This window comes from Pantherophis guttatus, chromosome 2 (genome assembly GCF_059756535.1).
Source record: "Pantherophis guttatus breed Tessera chromosome 2, ASM5975653v1, whole genome shotgun sequence".
Lineage (NCBI taxonomy): Eukaryota > Metazoa > Chordata > Lepidosauria > Squamata > Colubridae > Pantherophis > Pantherophis guttatus.
The window spans coordinates 87001951-87028057 of record NC_142064.1 but is presented as its reverse complement, the minus strand read 5'-3'; the positions used below and the strand labels follow the sequence as shown (position 1 = coordinate 87028057).

Sequence of the window (26107 nt, the reverse complement as noted above, 5' to 3'; positions counted from 1 at the left end):
ACTTTGAGCCAACCTGTTTTTCCTTTCCTACACAGTTTTTTTGCCTGCAGCTGGCAACATTAGAGTATTCCAGTAGCTTCTCTCCAATGTCTTCACTTCCAGTTTCCTTGCTTCTAATTCCTTCCTTCCTTCCCTTCCCTTCTCTTCCTTCCTTCCTTCTCATTTCAGTGCAAAGTTCTAATTTTTATTATTTTATTTATGGTACCAACTCTCCACTAATGACTTGAAATCAAATGTCCCGCAAAAGGATTTCAAATGGCTACTGATGGAACATTGTGGCAGGTGCATGAAAGATCTAATTTGAAATGTAATATATATACTGTGATATCCAATCCATAATATTCAACATGATTCACAGTTGAATCACACAGCTATGCAAATGTCTAGTTTAGCTGGAAGGCAAATTCATGGGTTTGTTTCATGTAAATTCTGTACACACACATTCTTTCCCTCTCCTTCTCTCTCTCTCACACACAAACACAAATCTTATTCTTTTCCCCTTCAACTTTGGACCTTTTTAATCCCCAAATCAAGAAATCATCAAGTCTATCTTTTATTCTTTCAACAAAATCCATAAAAGGTTTCTAGTCTTATGTGCTTTTTTTCCTCTGATCAGACTTGTCAGTTTAGTCATTTCTGCAAATTCAGTTAATTTTATAATCCAATCTTCTACTGTATTTCATTGCCTTTCCAACTTTTTGCATATGGTAATATTGCCACAGTTACCATATACAAGATGAATTTCCCCTATTTCTTTTTTAAATCTGTTCCATAAAACCGAATGGAAATAATTCCAGTTTCATTGTGATGTTAAATCACAATCTTTTGGATTGTTGTATGGATTGGAAGGCAGATCCTTGAGTTAAAGTGAAGGGCTGTGGGTTTGACATAGTAAAAGAGAAATGGATGGAATAAACAGCAGGAAATGGTCTTTGCAGTAATGTTCCTCCTCACCTTCCAAACTGAGAAATAATTTTAGATTGGCATTATTCTCAGATTCTACTGCTGACATGGCCTTTATAGTCCTAACACATCTGGAGGACACCAGTTTGGAGAAGAGTGAAAGTTTACATTTGTTAGGAAAACAAAAAAGTGAAAGCATGTGGCAATGTGGCATTCACACAGAATTTGAGAGACGCCAATATTCATAAAACATTCAATAAAAAGCAACTTTTAACCTCAGAAAAAATAATGTTCAGTGAGCATTTTAGGGAACATTTCTTTAAACTGAACCATTTGAGAAAGAAGTGGTTTTCCACAGGAAAGAAGAAATGACTAACACTCCAGTCTTCACTTGTCAGAGGTTTTCATACTTCTGCCCCTGAAAATAAATACATTCTTCCAAACTCTTGGATGTCAAGAGCCCTGGAGAGGCAGTGGCTTTCCCGTCTATGCATGGCTGATGCTCCGAACAGCATTGATGACTAAGCACAAACATCTGTCCTACACAACTGCTGTAAGACTGGAGAAACCCATGAGATAGAATTACAGAAGTGAGAGAGAAGCCGCTTGTATTCCCAACAAATATATCAAAATTTGTGAGACAAAAACCACAAACTTCTGTCGATATCCCAATTCCCTCATTCCAAATTATATAGGTTTTGCTGGCTCTATATTTGATAATCAGTGCCTGAATTGTTCCTACAAAGGACTATAAAGCTTTCATAGAAGAAAAGGTTACATGTATGAGACTGTAACAAAGAATTTAAACATTTTTGGTGAATGCTTGAGGCCAGACATGGTACCTTCAGAAAATGATGCAGTTGTCCCATGATTTTAACTGGTTTCAGCCAGCTGATTAAATCAAGGTACCCAGTGTCAACACTAAGGATACACATGAATTGTGACCTGACACTCAAGGCCTAATCTCGATCAACATAGATTTAATCTCCTGTCACTGTAGTTTGTTTACTTTTGTGGGCGGGGGGAGGGGGGAGAGTTGGCACCAGCAAATGTATTTCATAAAGGTAATTCTTCATTGTACTTTCCTTTATTATGCAATATAATTATTAAATTATAATAATTTCCAACATTATGGTTATTTATTACATATAGAAAGGTAAAGCATCCCAGCTGAGGTTATGCTAGAAACTTGATAACATTGATGCCATAAAAAACATTTGGTGGTTATTAAGCAAAATGTCTCATGGCTACACTGGACTTCCATTGTTTTCATTGCAGTTATTAAGTAAATCAAGCATGGTCATTAATTGAGGCGTCCTGTGATTAAAATTTACCATTTTAATACTGGCTTCTCCATGGACTCTGTTGGAAGCCAGTTGTGAAGTCTGCCAATGGTGATCATGTGACTGTGGGACACTGTGAGGGTCATAAACACCTGCAAGCTGCAAGGGATTTATGATCGAAGTGGTTGGTCATCTCACTACATTGGACAGCATAGATGTTCAGCAAGATCTAGGGCCGTGATGGCGAACCTATGGCACGCGTGCTACAGGTGGCACACGGAGCCATATCTGTGAGCATGCGAGCGTTGCCCTAGCTAGCTCCAGCGCGCATGTGTGCACCGGCCAGCTGATTTTCAGGCCTTCCCGGCCCACTGGATCCAGAGACTTTCTAGGAGCCTGGGAAGGGTGAAATACGGGCCTTCCAGTCCCACGGAAGTTGGCAAATGGGCTGTTTCCAGTCTCCAGAGGGCCTCTGTGGGAATGGGAAAGGCCGTTTTCGGCCTCCCCAGGCTCCTAGAAAGCCTCTGGAGCCTGAGGAGGGCTAGAAATGGGCCTACTGGGCCCACTGTGCTATCGCATGCCAAAAGCAGGGGGAGCGCAGGGTGGCATGCATGCGCAGGGGGTGAAGCACATTGAATTATGGGCGTGGGCACGCACATGTGTGACCCCCCCCGGCGCTGCCCCCTCTTTTGGCATGCAACAGCAAAAAGGTTAGCCATCTCTGATCTAGGGTGACTGTCCACCTTTACCTGAAGGACGGATTAAAAGGTATCCCAAATAGTCCCTGTACCACAACATCTGGTTAGCTAACCACAGATGGCATATCATTTCCTTAGCGGTTGCATATCAAGAAAAAAAACTTATCATTGAAGGGTGCATATTGGGGATAGAGACAAGGTGCCAAGCCCTCAAAGATGAACAGCACTTAGAGCAGCTGAATTTCAACCTTATAGCATTGATATCACTGCACTCAGATTGCCGATTAGGGTTTACTACAGGCAGCAGCAAGTGGATATACATTCTTCTGGGAAGGGAAAGCAAAGAGAGACAACAGATCTCACAGAGTAGGCTTTGCAATCAAAACCCCAGCTGAAGAATGTCTCTACTCTACCCACTGGAATAAATGAACATACAGGTAAGTCCTCAACTTAAAACACTTCACTTAGTGACCATTCAAAGTTACAATGGCACTGAAAAAAGTGATTTATGACTGTTCTTCAGAGTGAAGACCTTCGAAGCATCTCCATAGTAATACGATCAAAATTCAGATGCTTGGCACCTGGCTCATACTTATGACCGTTGTTGTCCCCCCCAAGGTCATGTGATCACCTTCCGCAACCTTCCGACAAGCAAAATCAATGGGCAAGCCAGATTCACATAACAACTGGGTTACTAACTTATCAACTGCAGTGATTCACGTAACAATTATGGCAAGAAAGGCCGTAAAATGGGACAAAACCAATGTCTCACTTAACAACAGAAATTTTGGGCTCAGTTGTGGATGTAAATTGAGGATTACCTGTATTGTGAAGTTCCGCTTTCTTCTCAGAAAGTTCCAGTATATCACCATTGTCAGTGGTCTATACACCAAGTCTCATGGGTCCAGATGAAGACGAAGATTTCTACGAGGGCCTGGACCAGATTATTCAAACAACTCCAACAACAACAAACTCATTAATTAGTTCAATGCTAGAATGGAGACCGACATTGACAATTAGGATGGAGTTCTTGGGAGGCATGGGGTGGGAAAACTAAACAGCCATGGCTTGCTGCTTCTGAGCAAGTGTACCAAGCACAATCTGTGCATTGCTAACATATGTTCAGACTTGCAAACAAGTGCAAAACAACCCCAGGTCCATGTATCACCACCTACTTGACCATGTCACAGTATGTCAGCATGTCCTTAAAGACATCACTTAGCCCATGCATGGTGCTGAGTACTGGACATATCACAGGCTGATCTGGTCAGTCTTCAACCTGTGCACATAGTCCCACTACGCCATAAGGAACCAAGTGCTGTCAGAACATCATTCAACATCAGCAGACTGCCAGATCCAGGCCACATCTAAAGTTTTCAAGTTGTATTTAATGAAAAACTCTCTGGCAATCTACCACTTGTAAGGCCTGTTCTAAAAAGTGGATGCAGTTTAAAGATATCATCACCCAGACTGCATCAACTGTACTCAGAGAAGAGATATTTATCTTCTACAACTCATGCACTGATAATCTGGACTATTGCAATATATTCATATTCATAAATGTATCAGGAATTGCAACTGGTCCAGAATGCATCTCTGCCGGAGTGGTATCTCTTTAAGGCCCTAAATTATTTCTATGTTCAAAAAGCCCCATTTGTCTTCCAAGCCCAATTCAAAGTGTTCACAATGGTGTATGAATCCATTCATGACTTAGGCACAAAAATAGGTTGGCTTCCTTTTGCCCTGTCATATCTACACTCATGAATGGTGTACCTCTTTCTGGTCCTATTGTAGATAATATTTGACCAAAAGGACCCTTTCTGTTTTGTTCCATGGTAGAGTCTCTATTATGGAACAAACTGCCACTCAAGTTGAAGTAAATCCTTTCCTCGTCAGCAGTTTTTTGAAGGAACTTAAAACATTTATTTAACCAAGCCTTTTGGTTTAACACTGTATGTTTTACATTTAATACGCTCTTAATAGTGTTTTAACTGACATTTTATTCTATCTTTGTAAGTCATGCAGAGCACTGGAAGTACAAAAAAATATTAAACAAACAAGTAGCTTAACACTACACATCTCCAACTGTAAATGTTTGTCTATATTTTAGTGACAGTTCTCTCTCTCTCTGTGTGTGTGTGTGTGTGTGTGTGTGTGTGTATACATGCACACACATATACAAATAAACTTTAATTAGGATATTTGATGTAATTGAGTGCATTTTTATAGAAATGAGAATGGTAAAAACGTCACAAGATGAAAAGCACCGATCTCCCTATGAAAAGCATTAACAGGATATTAAATGAAAATAAAAGCAATAAATAAAAGCATTTTCTCAAAACATGTGATTGTATTCAAAATTTATTTTTAAACAAAACAAGACAATCTTAAATAAACATGGTATTCTTAACATGTTGACAGACAATTCTAGATTAAGCATTTGAACTGTTGCTCTGATCTGTCATAGTGCCCTCCTACAATATTTTTAAGGTTTTTTTTTCAAAATCAACCCAGATTTCTTATACAAGAAATTAAGTTGTTTATTAAGGTGAAGCATCAGTTTCCTTTAAATCATAAAGGTTTCACTAATGCACGCATACACGCACACACATTCGTACTTCTCTTACATAGTTCTTCATAGGTCTCTCTCACACACATATGTGCACACACATACACACATTGAAGTCTGTCCAGCCTTTTTGGTTTTTGTATTACACTGCACATGGTGATCAGCATCAAGCCAAGTCAGCTAAGCTTCACTTTAACAGTGCAATGGATGGCGTCAACCAAACTTCATAGATCAAACAGAAATATATCAACATCATAAGCAAAATTAAGCTAGGTATCAGTGATAACAACAAACATGATAAAAACACAACTGGAATGGCTCATAACCAGACTAGTTTGCAATATGCAACCTTCCTCAGGAAGCAGCTCTTCCTGATTCACGTGTAAAGAATGAAACATGCATTAAAAGCCTTTGTTCAAGGGAAAAGATGCCCTTCAAAACAATTTCTGTAATGTCATAAGGCAAACAAAGCTCTGGGGAATGTTTCATAGGATTTGTCTGCACACAAAAATGTGCGTGCTTAAACACGCACTCTATTACTTTACACTGTGTGTATTCCAGACAATTAAATGCACTGGCTCAGTGAACTGGAAAAACATCCAATTCCATAAATACTCATAATTATTGCTAAAATGCTACAAATTATGCTCTTTATCACAGAAGTGTCACAACCTAGGACTTAAAGCTGTCTGACTGGCAATGCATTTTGCAAATGTCCTTTATGGTGATAACATGCCATGCCCACATTTTTTTTGGGGTGGTGGGGAAGGTGGGGAGAAGCAACATAAATACAAATACAAAAGAAAACAAAAGGCTTAATGCAGTGCCCCTCTCAATTTGCTTTGTGATCAAAGTCACATTTAAACAAGTCCAGTTCACCATGTTAAGAGCAATCCAATAATGGTGGGAGAACAAACGGGAATTAAAAGGGGTGGGGGTGGGGGAGAGAGAAACAGCATGCATTTACAAAGTGGTTATTATCTAGTCTTTTTTCTTTTAGCAATTACAGCTTGAATACAAAAACCCAATTGAAAGACCAGATTAATAGAAGGAAAAATTCCAAAAGAAGATCCAGTTGATAATTAAAGCTTACAAGTTCAAATCAGTAACAGCAAATTCACTTTGCCTTTTAATATACTGACATCTATTGCAATTTGATACTTAAGGATGACTAGTGTAGACAGAAAGATGCCCACTTTAAAAAAAGATAATAAATACCTGCTTCATGAAGTTACATTCTTAAGAAGACAGTAAGAAAATAGGTCATATGTGAAATGTTTCTGAAATGCATCCCCTCTCCCCATAACTATCAAATGTTTACTTACAGAGAAACAAAAACACCCCTTTAAAAAAGTAGAATGGGAATGGAGGAGATTAGCTAGGCTAATTACAGCACAGTGATTAAAATGATTCGAGACAGAACCATTTAGAGTTGGCCAAAAGATGCCCCCCATTGACGCACTAATTCTTCCCACATTCCACATCAAACTTCTGGCTCACTGCAGAGAGACCAAAATAATTTAATCTGTATATACCCAGACAGAGATACACATTTTGCTATTCCTAAAGCGAGTTACCTATTCATATTTGCTCTGCAGCAACTGCAAGAGGTAGGCATAGATCATCTAAAAAGCTTCTCTCCTTGTGCCCCACCACTTGTGCTTTCCAAAGCTAACCGCTCTTGTATTTACATTGTTAGCCTTTTAGTGGATGCAGTCCAATGACCAGAAGACCATTTGGGACAAATGTATAACTGTGCTTGGCATACATCCCATAGTTTTTTCAGTGGACCTATGCAGAATTTATTCCCAGTGGATTATGTCCTTTGATTAATAGAGAGTAGCTTTTGCTATACTGAAAGATGCTGTTTGTAGAACTTGCTGCAGAACATTCCTAAGAAAAATGAATCCTGGAACCAATCCTCTTGATTTGATTTTGTACATAAAAACAAGGTACCATTTGGCCAAGACTACAGATGTTTTTTTTTTCACAGATGCAAGTGCCATGCAAAATAAATTAGAGAACAGATATGAAAACATACAGGTAATAAAACTATTGAAGGTAGATCTTTTAAAAGCATTTATATAAACATAATTTGTAATACTTTCTCTTTTCTCTTTTCTTGAAATACACAGTCACAAAGCTGTGGCTATACATCAAGGATCTCTTCTGCAGTGCCTCCACAGCGTAATCTGTAGCGTCCTGTCCTCCAGCTAATAGTAGGATCCCACAAAGCTGAGAGGAAAATGTATATCGTCATGGATTCTCTGATGAACCATGCTACTGCATAGTCAAGTTTTGAAAAACACAAAGCACTGCCCTGGGGGATTATATGAACAGAAGTTCATAATTAGTAACAATTTCACCAACCAAATTAAATATTTACTTAATCAGCTTAAATTAAAAAAGATTACTATAAGAGGCAAAAAAAAAATAAGTAGTTTAGGGGCTACTTTTTAGCTATTATTTCTAATACTCCAGGCGAATCTGAAGCTCATATTTTTAAGAAACAACTATTTTAAACCAAGTTAATTAGGAACTAAAGGCTTTATTAGAATCTTTAATAAAAGTATGCATGACAACACTTTTAGTTTTATATAGACTAATTAGTATCCTGAAAACATTGCACAGATCATTCAACATGGTGCTTTCAGAAGAACTGCACTACATTCGTGGTATAAAGAGGCCAAATACAGGTAGTCGTTGACTCATGACCACAATTGGGACCAAAATTTCCATTGCTAAGCAAGGCAGTTGTTAAGTGACTCATGCCTGATTTTATTACCTTTTTGCCACAGTTGTTAAGCAAATCACTGCAGTTGTTAAGTGAATCTGGCTTCCTCTGTTGACTTTGCTTCTCAGAAACCAGCTTGAATAATTGCAAATGATGATTATGCTGGTTGCTAAGGGTCTGAGTTTTGATCATGTGACCAGGAGGATGTTGTGACTGTTAAGTGTGAGAACCAGTTGTAAGTCACTTTTTTTTAGTACCGCTGTAACTCTGAATAGTCACTAAACAAATGGTTGTAAGTCGAGGACTACCTGTAACTGCAGCCAAAAAGCACACTCCTTCTCCAAAGTCCTTTGGGTACATAAATGGATCACCAGAAGACAATTCTACTATACCAGCTTCATGTTATGGACTCGGAGGGACATGCTATAGTGTTAACAGTACAATTAGTCCTCAACTTATGACCACAATTGAGCCCAAAATTTATGTTGATAAGTGAGAAATTTGTTAAATGAGTTTTGCCCCATTTTATGATTTTTCTCACCACATTTTGTTCAGTAAATCACTGCAATTCTTAAATTAGTAACACGGTTGTCAAACGAATCTGGTTTCCTCATTCACTTTGCTTGTCAGACAGTCACAAAAGGGGATTGCATGATTCCCAGGCACTGCAACTATCATAAATGTGAGTCAGTTGTCAAGCATCCAAATGTAAATCATGTGACCACGGGGATGCTACAACGGTATGTGAAAAATGATCATAAATCACGTTTTTCAGTGCCTTTGTAACTTTGAATGGTCACTAAATGAACTGTGGTTAAGTCAAAGACTACTTGTACATTCATAATTAACCATTATATGCTTAAATTCACCACCCAGATTTCAGACACCTAACCCCCCCACTGTCAGCTTTTATGACATTCCTTCTCTGTCCCAGAGATTTTTTAACTCTCCATAATTTTTTGGGGGGTGGGGGGAAACAGACAACATAAGAAAGAAAAGGAATTAAGCAAAAACTTAAGTGTCTTCAACAGAAGATCTTTCCACTCAGATAACATCCCCATTGATTACAATCCAAATACCCTTCACATTAGATGCTATTACTCATAATAACATAAATTATCCAATTTGTATATAGGACAGATTGCCAATTCAAATTTTTGGCTCATTTAATTCAAAAATGTTGGTAGATGTAGTTAAGAATATTTGTGAACCTCAATCCTTCATATCAACCAAATGGCTAAATGTTTCAAAATGTTCTATTGCATGAAACTGTGCTACTCACAACACAAAAATACATTAGTATTTGCATCTTGCATAGTATTTATTCTGAGTTTACAAATACACTTAAAATGTTATAATAGTTTTAAAATATTCATGCAAAAAACCATGGTAATTAATTTACAAAAGAAACTCTACTATATCTGAATCTCCATTCAGTAGAACCTACCTGGACAGCCCTGAGTTGAATGTAGTCAAATATAAACCATGCCAAACAATGACACATAAAAAACACCATTATGTCCCATCTGAACATATGATGAACTGCCCATCCAATAATCAAACTCGCAACAAAGCATTCTGAGATTGGCTCACAGATTATTGTGGCTGGAAGCATGTTAATCCGTAGTTTGGCCCACCTATATTTAAGAAATAAAAAAAAAAATTAAACAGGGGAAAGTAATATTTATTACTGCATTCAGAAATTGATAAATGAAAGTTAATTTTAAAAGGCTTCTCCTGATCTGTGGGAAATCTGATATAAAATAGATTTTTTAAAGCTGGTATTCTTTCCTTATTGAGCATCAAAGAATAAGACTGCAATTTTATTTATTCTTACTTAGGAATGGACTGTCAGAGGACACTACAGAATATTCTGAACCTCAGTGCTGGATTACAAGAATTGGAGTTAGAATAGCGCTGGATTAAAAAGCAAATGAGATTAGAATCCTTTAAAGAGTAACATTTTCAGGCTGACAGCTAGTTAACTCATTTTACTTTATGGATTACACTGTACTAACAGCTGGATTTTAACAGGTGCCAGCATTTTGATTAGATGAAAATAGATTGATGTAAATCTAATAAATGTTACCTCAGTAGACTTGAATTTGAGGAAAAAGAGGGGACCATAATAGTGACAGATCTATAAGCAATAATTCATCTGCTAAAAATCTAACTCAAATCCTAACCCTACATCCTTCTCATCTACCATGTTAGAACTAACACAAACTAGAAATGAATCTGAAGTTAATTGTGATATCTAGCACATCAAACAAACAAATAGATTTCAGAATTAGCATCAAGGACAATCTGCTGAAATCAGACTTCTCTAGGACAAATACCACATCCAGGTACAATCAAAATCATTATGCAATGACTCGTACAAGATTGCTTTTTAAATGTTCAAAAACTAAAATGCATCTGTAGTAAGAACCAACTTAGAACAGAGGAGTCATTGCTTTGATGTAATTGTGTCAACCCCCCCCCCAAAAAATCTGGCTGTTGCATTAGTAAAGACTAGTTTCATATGACATGACTTGAAAGCTAAACTCGAGTCTAGATATTAATTACAAAATCAAATAAAATAGAGAACGTTTCAGAAAATTTGAAGTATTTATTAATACATGGCTGCCACAATTTTAATCACACAATATTAAAAAAAATAAAATCAGAATAAGCTGCCAAAAATCCACAGTTGATGGGGGGGGGGGGAGAGAATGGATAGAATTATATATTTTATTAGTTTTGAATGGAACTTTCAAATTGAAGGTGTCAATAAATGAGATAATAAAAAGTCTGATGTTTTTTTACCTTATCATTCTGGACTGAAACTGTGAAATTGAATAAGAGCCAGAGTTTTGCATTGCAACTTGTGAAGCCATTTGAAATTTCCAACCTCTAGAAGAAGGAATATAACCAAGATAAATAATCTCATCGTTGAAGGATGTTGATTAGCTATTTTTTCTTTAAACATTGGAAAGGTAATCACTAATTGAGTTTGCTTTTTAAATATTTCATAACTACTGTCACTGTGCTCTAGATTTGACCCTAAAAGCCATGCTATACAAACAAACTAGAACGGTTGTGTGTGTCTTAAATTTCTAATGCTCTCATACAAATCGAGCAGGGCAGCTCTAACAAAAAAAACAACAAATCCATAGGCACAGTTTAAATATTCCTTAAACACAAGTTTTCTGTTTAACATGTAATTTTTCTATATTTCACATAGTTTATATGTGAGTGGCCATATAAACTTGTTTACTGGATAAAATCCATAAATATAATCAAAATATATAGACAGTGTGATAAAGCACAGGACCAGTATCATAATTCCTTATTTCTTCTAATCATCCTGTTAACTAGAAAAACCTAAATAAAGTTTCAGATTTCTTTGAAAAATAAATGAAACAAATTCCTCTCAAATGTAGGAGAGCTTTAGCTAGGTGTTGTAAATAATTATGTGAAAATAATATAGCTCTGAAAATAAATTATGATAGCTTGGCTTTAGTGTCAGAAAAAAAGGAACTTTCTATTTGCAACTTCATTTTGATGAAAAAAATCTAAATAAGATTGGAGAAGAACCAGTTTAATTGGTATAATTTCCCCTCTGGGAAGGAAACAATACATCTTTTGAAGGTTATAGAATAATTCATAAACAATTTCTGAGTTCGGAGGAGAACATCTAAATAATTCTCCAACATCTCTTACTGCAATTTTTAAAAATAGTTTATGCCAGAAGTCTCAAAATTGCATTCCAAGGGTAATCCTGCAATTTACTCATACACATACTGTCAAGAGACCAGGGTTAAATATAAGAAAAATATTTCTGTTTTGCAGTAATTTAATTTAATAAATTTATTTTTAATTGCATGCAGTTATATTTTTGAAATTTATTTACTCAAAACTTTGATATTAGTTTATGAAAAAGCTTTAGTGTTGCAGCCTTCAGACTAGCAAATGAGTGCTCAGGTAGCACCCATAACAATTTAAGTTTGAAATCCTTAGTTCATAGACTAGTTTACTGTTTTAATGGCATAGTGACATGGGTAAGTGATAATTTTTACTTTCTTTAAACCCTTAATAATGTGTTCTAGAACTCTACTGTACAAACAAGTAAAAACATGGCAGATTATGATAAACACTAAACGTGAACCGTTCCTGAGAACATTATCATCATACCTGTCAGCTATTGCTTTAGCCATAAAGTAATCTTCAGCAATATACTGTGCAAAAGCTATAAGTCCTCCAGCTTGGTCCAAAACATCTTTTCTCATCAAGCAAGACATCCCTGTTACACATTTAAAGCCAGTTATATGGGCAGAAATGTATGTCCTTGGATGGGAAGTACCAAAATATACCTTTAAAAAAAAAACATGCCTTGGTCATGGTTCTATAGTGTCCCTTATTATTATTACATTTAACACTCGCCATAGATTTTGAAATATCTGCCTGCACAAATATACAGAGGTAGGACAGTCTTGTAAAGATATGTAGTAAATGTTTGAGCTTCCTTGGAGTTTTCCAGCCATTTGTAACATCTTGCTCATCTTGATACGAAAGAACTTTCTCATTATGCAATCATTCTTATTATTTACCGTTTTCCCCCAAATAAGACATCCCCTGATAATAAGGCCAATTGAGCTTTTGAGTGCATGGCAATAAGGCCAAGCACTTATTTCAGGGTTCAAAAAAATATAAGACAGGGTCTTATTTTTGGGGAAACACGGGTAATGCAAATTGCAATCTCCAAATAAAGATTGCCATTGTTTCTGTATTGATCTGAATGTAGATTATCTTAAAACTGAAGTTCTTAAGAGTACTTCGTCACTACTTCTGTTAGTGAACATATATAAATGGATAAATGATTATTCATCTACCTATTTCACACGAATGAGCCCACAATGTAAAGCAGTTCTATGAATTTATCTACTGTACATTGCCACTTTTCAGTTTTTCTGTTCATCTAGAAAAGTTTTTTTCCCCTTGGTATTAGTTAAATGACTACAAGGACAACATAAGTACAATAGAAATTATGGGTACAGCAATAAAAGGGGAAAAAAACAGGAGAAAAAAACCGGGATGCAATAAAGTAAAGAATATTATAAATATTTTGCTTTAATACTATTTTTTTTCTAATCAAATAACAATAAACTATTTTTTTGTATTATATATGATGTTTCTACTTGAATTAGGAAACAAAAACGTTGTGGCAGTAAGCACTATTCAATTCAGCATTAAGGAGTAAAGTTAACAAGCAAAAAAAAGACTGAAATTTCAAATCAAGAAAGCAATATATGCTCAGGAACTAACTACAAACAATTGATTCCTTTATTGCCAACATGCCATTGTATATGAATTAAGGCTACTATATTTGCCACTTAGGAAACTATGAGTTCATGCAATTCTTTATAAATATGTCAGTTCATCCGAATTTTAAAAATTGCTACCTCTCTGATACTAGCAATGTATTAAAAATTCAAGAACTCCAAAGAAGTTATTAAATTCTTCAAGCAATGATCTCCTATAAAAATACAGGCTACAATGAATGAATCAGTAGAAGAAGGAGGGAATGCAAATAAGCCTTTTCACTCAAAGCTATTCATAAGCTCTATATGTAAAATGCTACATGTAAAAGTAATAATCTTTTTGCATAATAAACTGTCAGCAAAGTACTGATAGTTAAGTACCACTCTTCACAAATATCAGACTATCTAGAATAATCTTCTGAAGTTAATATATGAAGACATGGAACCAATTTTACTACAGTAACAAATATTTTTTGTAGTAAAATGTTTATATTTACTGATTCTTTTTTTCAGCTTTAAACTATTATAATTTACAAAAAATTAAGCCTACGAAACTGAGCAAACATAAATGAAAACTTACCTGTTCTAGAGTGGCAGCAAAGCCCTGTCTATCTGCTACATAAGGCAGGCCATGAACCAAACCCACTTTTTCAGTCATTTGATTGGCCATATCTGTTAGTGTATCTGGGTTAACTGAAAATAAGAACTATGGTTAACATCAATGGCTTAATGTTTTAAAAAGTTACTCTCAAGTTGTTAGGTTACTACCTCACAGTATGAAATCTTATTATCTAACAAAAAAAACCAAAACAACCCAATGTGATTTCCTAGTTCTGGCTGCTTCGCTGAACATTATAAAAGTGAGGGAGATTTTTTGTTGCAGAGTCCTAATGTGGCTTGATAACTCAGTAATTATAGGAGTAATCAGAGTCTGGAGAATAAATACCATCCACCTAAGGTAGTTGCTATCCTGCAAATAGCAAATACAAGCATTGAAAGGGGGGGGGGAAACTATTGTGGGAGTTCCCCAATGACTTGCCTCCAAGACATCTTACTTGGAATATGAAAGAAATCCTGTTCCTGTTCTAGATACATAAATGGAAAGTTGCCATACATTATTAATATATTTATATCCTGCCTTTATTTTTGGATTGCTCAAACAGGTGTACATAATGCTCTTGCCTCCTATTTTTCTCAAAACAACCACCTTGTGATATGGATAGAGAGAGAGTGATTGTCCCAAGTATACCCAGCTGTCTTTCATGCCTAGGGTAAGATTAGAACTACCACTTTAACCTCTCCATCAAACTAGCTCTAGCTTCATTTTTATTGTTTAAGAATTACTTTCTTAGAAATAAAGCTGAAGCTACAAAGGTAGTTATTGTGCAATGACTTGCCTAGAAACATGCCAACCCTTCTAGGATAGACAGACAGACAGACATATTGTAGAGCTCAATTGGGAGACTACACAGGATAGCAAGAAGCAACCTCAACAGTTTGTCTGCTAATTAATACAATAGATATTTTTGAACAGTAATTGCCATGTTATTTTGAGAACAGGCATTCTTCTAAGCCCATAATAAGCAATATCACTATCCGCCCTTAATTCCTAATTCCTTATTATAGGATCAATTAATTATTTTATTTCATCATTTACATCATATAGTTTCAAAATCCCCATCACACTTATTTACATTTCAATTTTATCTCAATTTCAGTTATTTTCATAATTGAACCAAATCACCACTTCATATTTCATCTGCTGTTCCATTTTACAATACACAATATACATCATTGTATTTACTTTTTACATTCACAGTTACTAATGTTAATACAGTTCCCTTAGATCTACTAATATATACCTTATTTCTCTTCCTCCTTTCCATTATTCTTCCCCTTTTAACCATTCTCTCTTGGTCTCTCCATAATTCTACTTCTTAATAATTTTCTCCTTTCATCCCATTCTCTTATCTTCTTTTTTTTTCTTTTTATATTTATTATATCTTTTCTCCTGAATCCTTTCTCTAACTTTTGAGTCTATTGCTCACCTAATTCGCTCCTCCATATGTTTCATGTTACCTTTGACTCTTACATCTTGTGCCTATGAGAATGACTATAACTCCATTTCCACAAAATTTGTAATGTTTTCTTGGCAGAATGCAATTTTATTACATGAATGAAACCATCAACATTTAATATTATAATGTTACTTATTTCAATAGCTTGCCGTCAGAAACCTTTCCAAAAGAACATTTTGTGGCGCTGAAAGAAATCACTTACCTCTAATGCCACTATCACAGATCCATATAAGATCGTATTTGGCAACTTCATATGCTGGCATCAGATTGTTGATCTTTGGATTTATTCCAACTTTTTTACCACCTTAAAAATAACATCTAAGTTGTTAGTCATTACCACTATCAAGAAATAAATATTGAGCAAACTCTATATCTCTGAATTTATTCATCCATCCATATACTATACAGAGTTGCTTGAAAAAGTTAAGGTACCTCTATTCAAATGGCATGTTTCACTGTATCTACAAGAGAACAGAACTTGACACAGCCTCTACGATTGTCTAAAGTTAAACATGGTACCTTTCTGCAAATTTGACTGTATACTTCGTATTTATGTGCAGTTGTTTATAGGTTCAAAATCTGAAAATAATGAATATAGTAGATTCAGAAGTTTGGATGTCTTTTCAGTCAGTTGTTTGTAACATCTCATTTTGGAGAAATAATCTTCCAAATGTTTACAGTAGCTAGCTAAAAGACTTTCTGTTGTTGCTTTTAGATTTAGTCTTCTAGCTCAGAAATTTTCTTGTCTCCTAGCATGCATTGGATGCTTAAGATTTCTTCATAGATTTTAAATAATATTCAAAACTGGAGGCTTAAACTTTCCTGTAAGTACAACATGAAGATATGTTTTGGACTATTATTTTCTGAAATATCCAATTTTTTTCAGCTTCAGCTTTGTGAAGAAGTGAATGACTGTGGGATACCAGCTGCTATCAATTCTTAATATTTAGTCAAACCCGCACTTCCTTCTACCTACACAGTACTTCCTGTGATAGTAGCTATCACATAACCACTAAGCAAAACAAAGTCACCCCCATGCTTAGCGGTTGGCAAAGTTTTTCTGTTCTTCAAATGCTTTACTCCCCCGCCCCCCCCCCCATTGTATCTTATATGGTTATCGCTGAACAATTCAAGTTTTGCTTCATCAGTCTAAAGCACTTTGTTCCAAAACATTTCAAATTAATCATGGTTTTCTTTTGCACACCGTGAATGAAATCAGAGATTTCATTTGCCAAGTCTCTCATGCAGATCACTGCAATCCTTTACTGTGAAGATGTGAACAAGTCCAGTGGCAGCTAAACTTGTCAGCAGCTCATCTGCAGTGGTCTGTGAGTTCTGTTTTGCAGACCTATCCAAGTTTCATTTCTAACATCATTGCTTCTTAGTTTTCAAGACCGTGGTTTAACCTCAATCGTTCCATGTAACTTTCATTTCTTAACTTTTTTCATAACTGAAAATGCTAGTCCTTTTACAGTCTTACCCTGCTTTGTATGAGTGAATTACCTTCACTTTCATATACTCCAAAAGCTGCTTAAAGAAGGTCTATGATTGTTGAAAGCAGAAAGAGGAATCACAACTTGAGAAGTGAGAATAGTCATTCATCTGTTTAAGTGTTTTAATCTACTTAAGTGTTCACCTAATAAGTCAATCATCTTTTGAGACCTTATTAACAACTTTACAGTAAAAACAAAATCGCACTGAATCAACTGAAAATGATGTTCAACTTTTATGCCTGCTATATTCATTGTCAACTTGACATAATAGTAAGTATACATTCAGATTTAAAGACTGAACTGTGTTTAACTCTACACCAGCGGTTCTCAACCTGGGGGTCGCGACCCCTTTGGGGGTCGAACGGCCATTTCACAGGGGTTGCCAAAGCCCTCTCTCGCCCCCCCCACCCCCGCCTTCACTCACCCTCACTCTCTGCTCTGTTGGATCGCCGGCTGTTCGTTTACCTTGCCCACTCCCAATCTATTGCTGCCTCCGATGGCTAGAGGAAAAAAAACTGTTTAAATTTTTGCTGCGGGGCTTCAAAGGGCCGCCCTATAGCCAGTGGTGCAGCCGAACCCTTTGTTAAATTGCTGGCTTGCCCCACCTCTCTGCACCACTATTTATTGCCAATAAATAGTGGTGGGTGAGGGGCGGGGGAGTCAGCAATTTAACAAATGGTTCGGTGTTTTTTTGTAATTTTATTGGCCCCCGGAGCTTCAGCATAGGCTAATTAGCCCTTGCTTAGATCGGCTCCCGACCCCCAGCTGATTTGCTCTCAGCTGTTTTGCTCAGGGCTCTGCTGCTTCCTTGCAAAGAGTACTGATTTCCCCCCCCCTATCTATGCTTAAAAACGAAACTGAAACTGCTTTGCTGTTGCTGCAACTTGGAAAATTAGGCAGGCATATTTCTTTTCTTTTTCCTCACCAAAAAAGGTAGGTGCAAACAACGGGAAATTTAGGGAAAAAGAGGAGATTTTAAAACACAAAAGAAAAAAGCTCTATTTAACTAGGGAATTGTAATAATTGAGATACTATTAATTGTATATTGTGTTGAAAGCAGAAATGGTTAAGTTGTGGTTTGGAGGAATATATGGGGGAAATTATTTGGTTTATTATTATTGGTAAATATAATTAATTGATTTGTAAGAAATTGGATTGCATGGAAATAATTGGAATATTCATGTTCATTTTGATTAATATACAAAAAAGGTAGTTATATAACTAATTGATTTATATTAAAATGTTGAATTTATATTAAACAACTGTAATATTACATAATTAACCAATGTGAGGATGGATATAAAAATAGATGACAATCGGAAGGGGTATAATATAGAATAGAAGGGAAAAATTGAATTTGATTAAGATTAGAGATGAGGATGAAAGGTAATATTGCTTTTTTTACAAAAATAGATGAGGAATAAATATGGCAAAAAGGAAATATAGAAATTGTAAATTTAATTGAAATGACTAAACACTGTTTAAATTTATGAACCGGCCAAATACTCTGTTCAAAGAAAATACATTGTATGTTTGTATGTGTGTTTCTAATTATTCTTATTTATTCATATTTGTTCTCTTTTATTCTTTAAAGTTTAACAATTCATTCTTTATCTTAATATTTTTATATTTGTTTGGGGTTGGCTTTCTTCCCTTTCATCTTTTTTATGGTACAGCAATCTTTCTCCTCAAACCTACCACCTCTCTCTTTTCTTTCCTTCTTACTTTCTCTTCCCCCCTCTCTTCTTCTCCTCCCTACTTCCTCTTCCTTTCTCCTTCTCCTCCTCTCTTCCTCCCTCTCTTACCCTCCCTCCTATTCTAATTTCCCTTCCCTTCCTTCATCCCTCTCTATTGCTGTATCCTTTTATGCATATGGACTACTCAGAGGGCTGAAAAAGTTATTTCTGACTGATCCTCGCACTTTTGACCAGTCTTCAAACTTACGACTGTCCTCACATTTTACGTTTTTGCCCTATCTTGTCACCATGGTGAAGAGAAGCAGTTGTGAAATGAGTGACATGGTTGTTAAGAATGCTGCACGGGCATAAATGTAAGGATGGTCATAAGTGTGAGGACCAGTCAAAAGTGCGAGGACCTGTCAGAAATGACTTTTTTCAGCCCTCTGAGTAGTCCCTATACACATAGCCATGGCCACCCGGTCACATGACCAGCTAGCCACACCCACTCAGTCACATGACCAGCTAGCCATGCCCACAAAATAAGCCACGCCCACAGAACCGGTAGTAAACAAATTTAGAACCCACCCCTGGTTGGGGGTCACCACAACATGAGGAACTGTCTTAAAGGGTCGCGGCATTAGGAAGGTTGAGAACCACTGCTCTACACCATATAGAGGTAGTGTTAAATTCTGTTCATTTAGTATTCATTGAAACATTCAGCTTGACCAGGGTACCTTACATTTTGTCTGCAACTATGCATACACACACACACACACAATGTTAATAACACTAAGGTAAATATTTGTGCCTGTGGTCTTAGGCTCTTCACTCGGCAACTTTATCCAGAATTCTTGCCCGTGATCTGAAGAATGATGTTCTGCTATAAATATATAATATGTATAAACTATAGGTTTAAAAGGAGTAAGCAAATTCACTGTTCAGTAATTCTTATTTGGTTCCTTCTGCAAAGGTCAGCAAAACAAACCAAGAAACCTTCACATAGATTTTACTTAGAGGCATATCCAAATTGTTTTTTCTTGGCTCACTTAGTAATTTTAGTCCTACCACCTTCTCTTAGCTCAAACTACCACACAGAGCTGATGCTGTGGAAATATATTCATTAGCATATAATAATATAACTTTGTCTAGCTAACCAGTCCTGTTCCCAGAAGAAGCCAAGCAGGAAAAATGTATAGTAATAACATGCCACCAGCACACTAGTCAGAATTAATATTAATTTATTATTCCAGATTTCTCTCCCTACTTCAATTGGTTTCTTTATCAACTTCTCCGAGCAATTTTTAAAAAGGAATTTTATAACTTTTCTTCTTACCTATAAATAATCTTGCATCAATGTTGGGATATTTTCCAAGCAGCTTTTTACACACATCAATGGCAGGATCATCATGATCTTGCACACAAAGAAGCACTTCATACTGGGAGCAAAGAGAAACAATGCAAGGTGTTATATTTACTAATTTAGCAAATTAATTTATCAACAGTTCTTACCAATTTTGGACAGTTTACAATATACTAGCAGATAATATAATGACAAAACTCTCCTGAACTTTAATAAGGAAGCAGGGTGGATTTGATTTAAATCGAGTTGATTTAAATCACAATTTAAATCATGATTTAAATCACTAGTAAAAAGGCTTGATTTAAATCAACTCGATTTAAATCATAATTTTTAAAGAGCAATTGTCATCTCTGCTATACCTTTGACCCACTGTTGACTCACCGATAGTCCCAGTGTTGCAGAATATACAGCCTCATGCTACATAACTAAGCTCCATTTCATGCTGAATAAACTAAATTATTTATGTATCTTAAATAGAAAACTATCTTACGATAGATTTTTACCCCAAAAGTTTTTTATTAAAATAAATTTGATAAAAATAAAAAAAATCCGATTTAAATCAAAAAATCTGATTTTTTTTTATTTTTTTTTAAAAAACATTGATTTTTATCCACCCTGCAAGGAAGGGGCATGTTTCATTTCCGATAGATGTTTATTCTATAAATTAGGCCTCACAACAGAGAAATGAGAATAGTACATATTTTTACAACATAGCCTGCAAAAGACACTTCATGTGTTATTTGAGATCATAGAATGGACCATACAGGAGGGATACTTCTGAAAGCATTTTTTTTCAGCACAAGATATATTGGAAACAATTAAATAAAGATACCTGGATTTTCAGAATTATATTTTTATATGTCCTTAATATTTAAACAACATATCTTTGCTTTAGGAATCTATTAAAAAGTGTGCTTTAATAAGCACAAATGGGATTTCAAAGGAAGTTTAAATTGCTATCAATTTATATTTCTATAATTTGCCCTTTAATTTCTTGGTTTAGAATTAGTTTGGTTATACGGCTGAATTAATTTAAGCAATTTAAGCAATATATTTTCTGTAAGTATTTAAGGTATTAAATACTGAACATGTATTAATGGGAGTTGGATTAGAAGACAAGCATGTTTTACTATCAGAGGAGGAAACATCAATAACCTGCATAATGCCTTTTAGCCAAATATGCAAAAGATCTGCAAACTCTAGTAATAAAGGTTAAGGAGCAAGGTGAAAAAATGGAACTAAAATTAAATATAAAGAAGAGCAAACTCATGGCAACAGATAGAACCAGCCTCAAAATTAGCAATGAAGATTCACTGTAAAAGAACAAGCAGGCAAGAAATATATCACAGCCTAGCAATAGCAGTAGCACTTAGGCTTATATACTGCCTCATAATGTAGTACAGCCCTCTCTAAACATTCTACAGAGTCAGTATATTGTTCCCAACAATCTGAGTCCTGATTATGTCAACCTCAGAAGGATGGAAGACTGGATCAACTTGAGCCAGTCAGGATCGAACTGCTGGCAGTCGGCAGAATGGACGTTGGCTTACCTGAACGTCTCTTTTCTGGGCACTGCGACCACTATCCATGGCTGGGATCTTCCCTCAGATCTTGACATTAACTGAGTGAGAGCTGATTAAACTCTCCCTGACAAGCCACGCTTCCAATCCCATGCTCCTCCAGTCTATCACGAAGGCGCAGCAAGGCCACAACAACGAAAGCCAACTGGCAAGTCAATAAAGAAACTGTCCTCCAATTCGGAACACAGGCAGGCAGTCTTCAAATCAGAATGTAAAACACCAGAAAAAACAAAACAGGAGGGGAATGGATAGTGGTTGCAGCGCCCAGAAAAGGGACGTTCAGGTTAGCCAACGTCCGTTTTCCTGAGCGCTGCTCCCATTATCCATGGCTGGGATATACCCAAGCTCAAACCCCTAGGGCGGGAGACTGACTGCCTCCGAACCCCGGTCCAAATGGATGCTCTGTAGTAGTTACCGACCAAAGGAGGCGTCAGCCGAGGTGTAAGAGTCTATCCTGTAGTGGCAAATGAACTGCGAAACCGAAGTCCACGTTGCAGCACGGCAGAAGTCCGCTACGGAAGCCTGTGTCGCCCATGCTGCAGAAGTAGCCGCACTACGGGTGGAGTGTGGTACAATGCGTCCCGGGAGCGGCTTTGCTGACAACTCATATGCCAATGAGATACACGCCTTGATCCACCTGCCCACTGTGGCCGATGATATATTCTGGCACATGGAGGCCGGGTGGAATGAGACTAGAAGAGCCTCCATACAACGAAAGGTGGCGGTCCTGCGAATGTATGTACGAAGTGCCCGACTGACATCCAGCTTGTGCCAGCATCTCTCTGTAGAGTTCCATGGGGACAGGCAGAAGTCCGGCAAGGTGAGTTCCTGCACCCGATGAAAAAGGGAATTCACCTTGGGGATGAACGTAGGATCGAGTCTCAGAATCACCACGCTGTCTCGAAACATACAAAGATCCTCCCGGACTGATAAGGCCGCAAGTTCCGACACCCTCCTGGTGGAGGAGATGGCTAAAAGAAACGCCACCTTAAGTGACAAGTGTTTCAGTGAAACAGTAGCTAAAGGCTTGAAGGATGGTGAGGTCAGGGCCTGTAAAACAAGAGGGAGGTCCCAGGTCGGGTAGCGGTAAACTTGGGGCGGACACAAGTTTGTAGCACCATGAAGGAACCCCTGATAAGCGGATGGTGAGACAGAGAATTATAAGGAGGGCAAGTAAGTACTGTGGACAACGCTGCCGTCTGATGTCATAACATCACGGGCCTAGTCCCTTATCAAGTCCCGCCTGCAGAAATTCCAAAACCTCCTCGACCTTTGCCGAAGTAGGGTCCACATGCCTCGAAGCCCCCAAGCACAAAAGGCCCTCCAGGAAGCCTCATAAATTCAACAAGTGGAAGGTCGTCTAGCCGCTTGTATAGTTCCAACGACGCCGTCTGACAAATGAGCCTTCTTCAGGATGACCCGTTCAAATGCCAGACGGCCAACTGGAGCCACTGGGGCTCCGGATGACAAACCGCCCCCTGGCGCAGCGATATCCGGTGTGACGGGATTACCCAAGGCTGGACAATGGAGAGTGCAACGAGATCAGCATACCATGCTCTGCGGGGCCAATTGGGAGCCACCAGGATCAGATCGGCTTTCTCTGACAGCAATTTCCGGATGACACGAGTCAGTAGTGGAATGGGCGGGAACGCGTATAGGAGTCCGCTGGGCCATGGACATTGAAGGACATCGCGATCCTCCGCCGAGAGGTCCGGATACCAGGACACAAAGCGTGGCAACAGTGCATTCTGCCGAGTGGCGAACAAGTCTATCTCTGGCTTCCCGAAGCGGGAACAAATTTCTTGAAATAGCCGAGGATGCAACTGCCACTCCGCTGGGTCGATCCGCTCCTGGCTGAGCCAGTCAGCCCGTACATTGTCCACCCCCAAAAAGTGATCCGCCCGTATCGAGAGCAGGTGACGCTCCGCCCAGTTGAAGAGATTTTCCGTTTCGAACATTAGGACTCTGGATCTCGTGCCCCCTTCCCTGTTTATGTGTGCCTTGGCTGCTTATTGTCCATGAGGACTAGGATGTGGCGGCCCTCCACTGATCTCCGGAAATGCAGAAGGGCCAACCTGACTGCACGCAGTTCGAGCAAGTTTATGCTGCTCAGACGTTCTGTGAGCGACCACTGACCCTGCGCCACCAGGTTGCAGAGGTGTGTTCCCCAGCCCCGGAGGCTGGCGTCGGATGTTAAGGTAAGTCTCTCCGGCTCTAGGAAGTCGCAGCCCTCGAGAAGTGCCGGAGACGTCCACCAATCCAGAGATAGACGAACCTGAGGAGGTAAGTACACCCGGTGACTCAAGGAGGACTGGCCCGACCGCTGGAATGGAAGAAGGAACCACTGCAACGCTCGGGAGTGTCTGCGTGCCCATGGAACAATGTTGTAGCAAGACACCATTTTCCCGAGTAGTTGTGCTAGGTGGATCAGTGGAACCCTCTCCAGGCCACGTACTTGTCGAATCAATTCGATGATGCTCTGAACTCTGCCCGGGGACAGGAACACTTGACCCCTAACTGAGTCTATTAATGCCCCGAGGTGTATGAGTCTTGTGGTGGGAACCAGGTGGCTCTTCTCGAAATTTATTGAGAACCCATGGCATTGGAAGGAATCCAGAACAAAACTCCTGTCGTGTGATGCCTGATCGTGAGATGACGATAGGATCAGAACATCGTCGAGATAGCACATTATTCGCACCGGCAGGGGCCGTAACATGGCTGCCACCAGCTTTGTGAAAGTGCGGGGTGTGGAGGAGAGACCAAATGGCATAGCCCGATACTGGAAGTGCTTCCCGGCATATTCGAATCTCAGATACCGTCTGTGAGCCGGGTGCACCGGGACATGCAGGTAAGCCTCTCGTAAGTCCACCGACTGAAGAAAGTCCCTCTGTCGCACCCCCGCCAGTATCGACAGGAGAGAGTGCATTTTGAATCTGCGGTAATGAACCGACAGATTCAAGAGTTTTAAATTCAGGATACCCCTCCAGCCTCCCGAACTTTTGGGCACTAGAAAAAGTGTCGAGTAAAAGCCCAACCTGTGTTGATCCATAGGAACCGGTTCTATAACTTTGATGTGAAGCAGGTGGGCAATTTCCTGTAACACGAGCTGGTGATGATCGGGAGAGGTTGGCACCTAACCAGGCACAAAGCGACTCGGTGGAAGCCCCTCAAATTCGATAGAGAGACCCAACGAAATGGTGCGCCGCACCCAGGAGTCCGAAGTCGAACAGGCCCATTGGCGATGGAAAAGTTGAAGTTGCCCGCCGATGGAACCCGCCGACAGTGAGTCATTTGCCCCTGCGGGACTGCTTGTAGTTGGAGCCACGAAAAGGCCGCTTAGCTTGTTGTTGGAATCTGCCATGTTCACGAAAGGAGTCTCTCCCTTGTGAGCAGTCACTCCCAGAGAAGGAGGATCTGCGGGAGAAGGTCCCGCCTGAGCCAGAAAAGGACCGAAATAGCTGACGCTGGCCATACGGCGTGTAACGCCTCTCCGAATGGTGGTAGGAAGACGGAAGCACCTTCCATTTGTCTCTGTCCTCTATTAGTAGTGGTTCCAAAGCCATCCCAAACAGGTTGGGGGCCTTGTACGACGCAGATGCCAGCCTCCATTTTGCTTTAAGATCTGCCTTCCAATGGCGCAGCCAGAACAAACGCCTGGAGGAGACTGTGGATGCTAGGGCATGGGAAGCAAACTTCACCGAATTCAATGATGCATCAGCAGAGTACTCGGTGGCTGCGACAATCTTATTTATATCCTGATGTAGTCTAGTCTCCTCCGGTGGAAGACGTTGTTGAAGTTGCTTCAGCCATATAAGGGAGGCTCTATTAAAGAAAGAAGTTGCACTCGCAGTCCTGATCGCCCAAGCCACTGCCTGGTGCGATTTGCGAAAGGCCAGTTCCGCCAGACGGTCCTCCACCTTCAGACCGTCCAGAGAGTCTGTCGAAACGACGGAATTGGAGGACAATGACGCGACTGGAACATCAACCATCGGAAGGGCCAAAAGGTCCTCAAGGTCCGGAGCCGCACAATACAGTTTTTTGTCAAGAAGGGCAAGATTAACGAACCAGGTTGACCCCAAGGGGCTTGCAGCACATCCAGGAACAGCCGGGGGCACGGAACAATCCTGTAAAGGCTGGGTTGTCCGGAGGCAAGTCATCATCATCCGAAAATTCAATGTCCTCAGGGTATTCCTCACCCTGGTCTGAGTCAGCCTGAGGGCAAGAGGTCGCCTTCTGTGTGGCATGCGATGAGGAAGCAGGCTGAGGGTGTTGGGCGGGCTGCCCCGCCAAGGTTTGCAGTGGAAGTTGTGTCGCTTGATGAAGACCAGCTGCTAGGAAGGATGAAAAGGCAGATGAAAAGATAGCCTGCAGATCCAACGGAGCTGTAGGAGAGGGCCCGTCCAGACCACGGAGGCCAGCAGCAGTTG

At 38.9% G+C, this 26107-nt stretch overlaps 1 protein-coding gene across 1 annotated transcript in view; it reads right to left on the bottom strand.

Moving 5' to 3' along the window:
• Window positions 1–5229: 5229 nt before the first annotated feature.
• UGCG (UDP-glucose ceramide glucosyltransferase) overlaps window positions 5230–26107 on the bottom strand; it is a 52493-nt gene continuing 31615 nt past the window's right edge. Inside the window, exons 3-9 of the mRNA XM_034410589.3 lie at window positions 20074–20176; window positions 15771–15872; window positions 14071–14183; window positions 12364–12542; window positions 10996–11082; window positions 9635–9824; window positions 5230–7773 (exon numbers count right to left, since the gene is read on the bottom strand). Coding sequence (XP_034266480.1) covers window positions 7603–7773; window positions 9635–9824; window positions 10996–11082; window positions 12364–12542; window positions 14071–14183; window positions 15771–15872; window positions 20074–20176 — 945 coding nt within the window. The 3' untranslated portion in view covers window positions 5230–7602. The remainder of the gene's footprint in view (window positions 7774–9634; window positions 9825–10995; window positions 11083–12363; window positions 12543–14070; window positions 14184–15770; window positions 15873–20073; window positions 20177–26107) is intronic.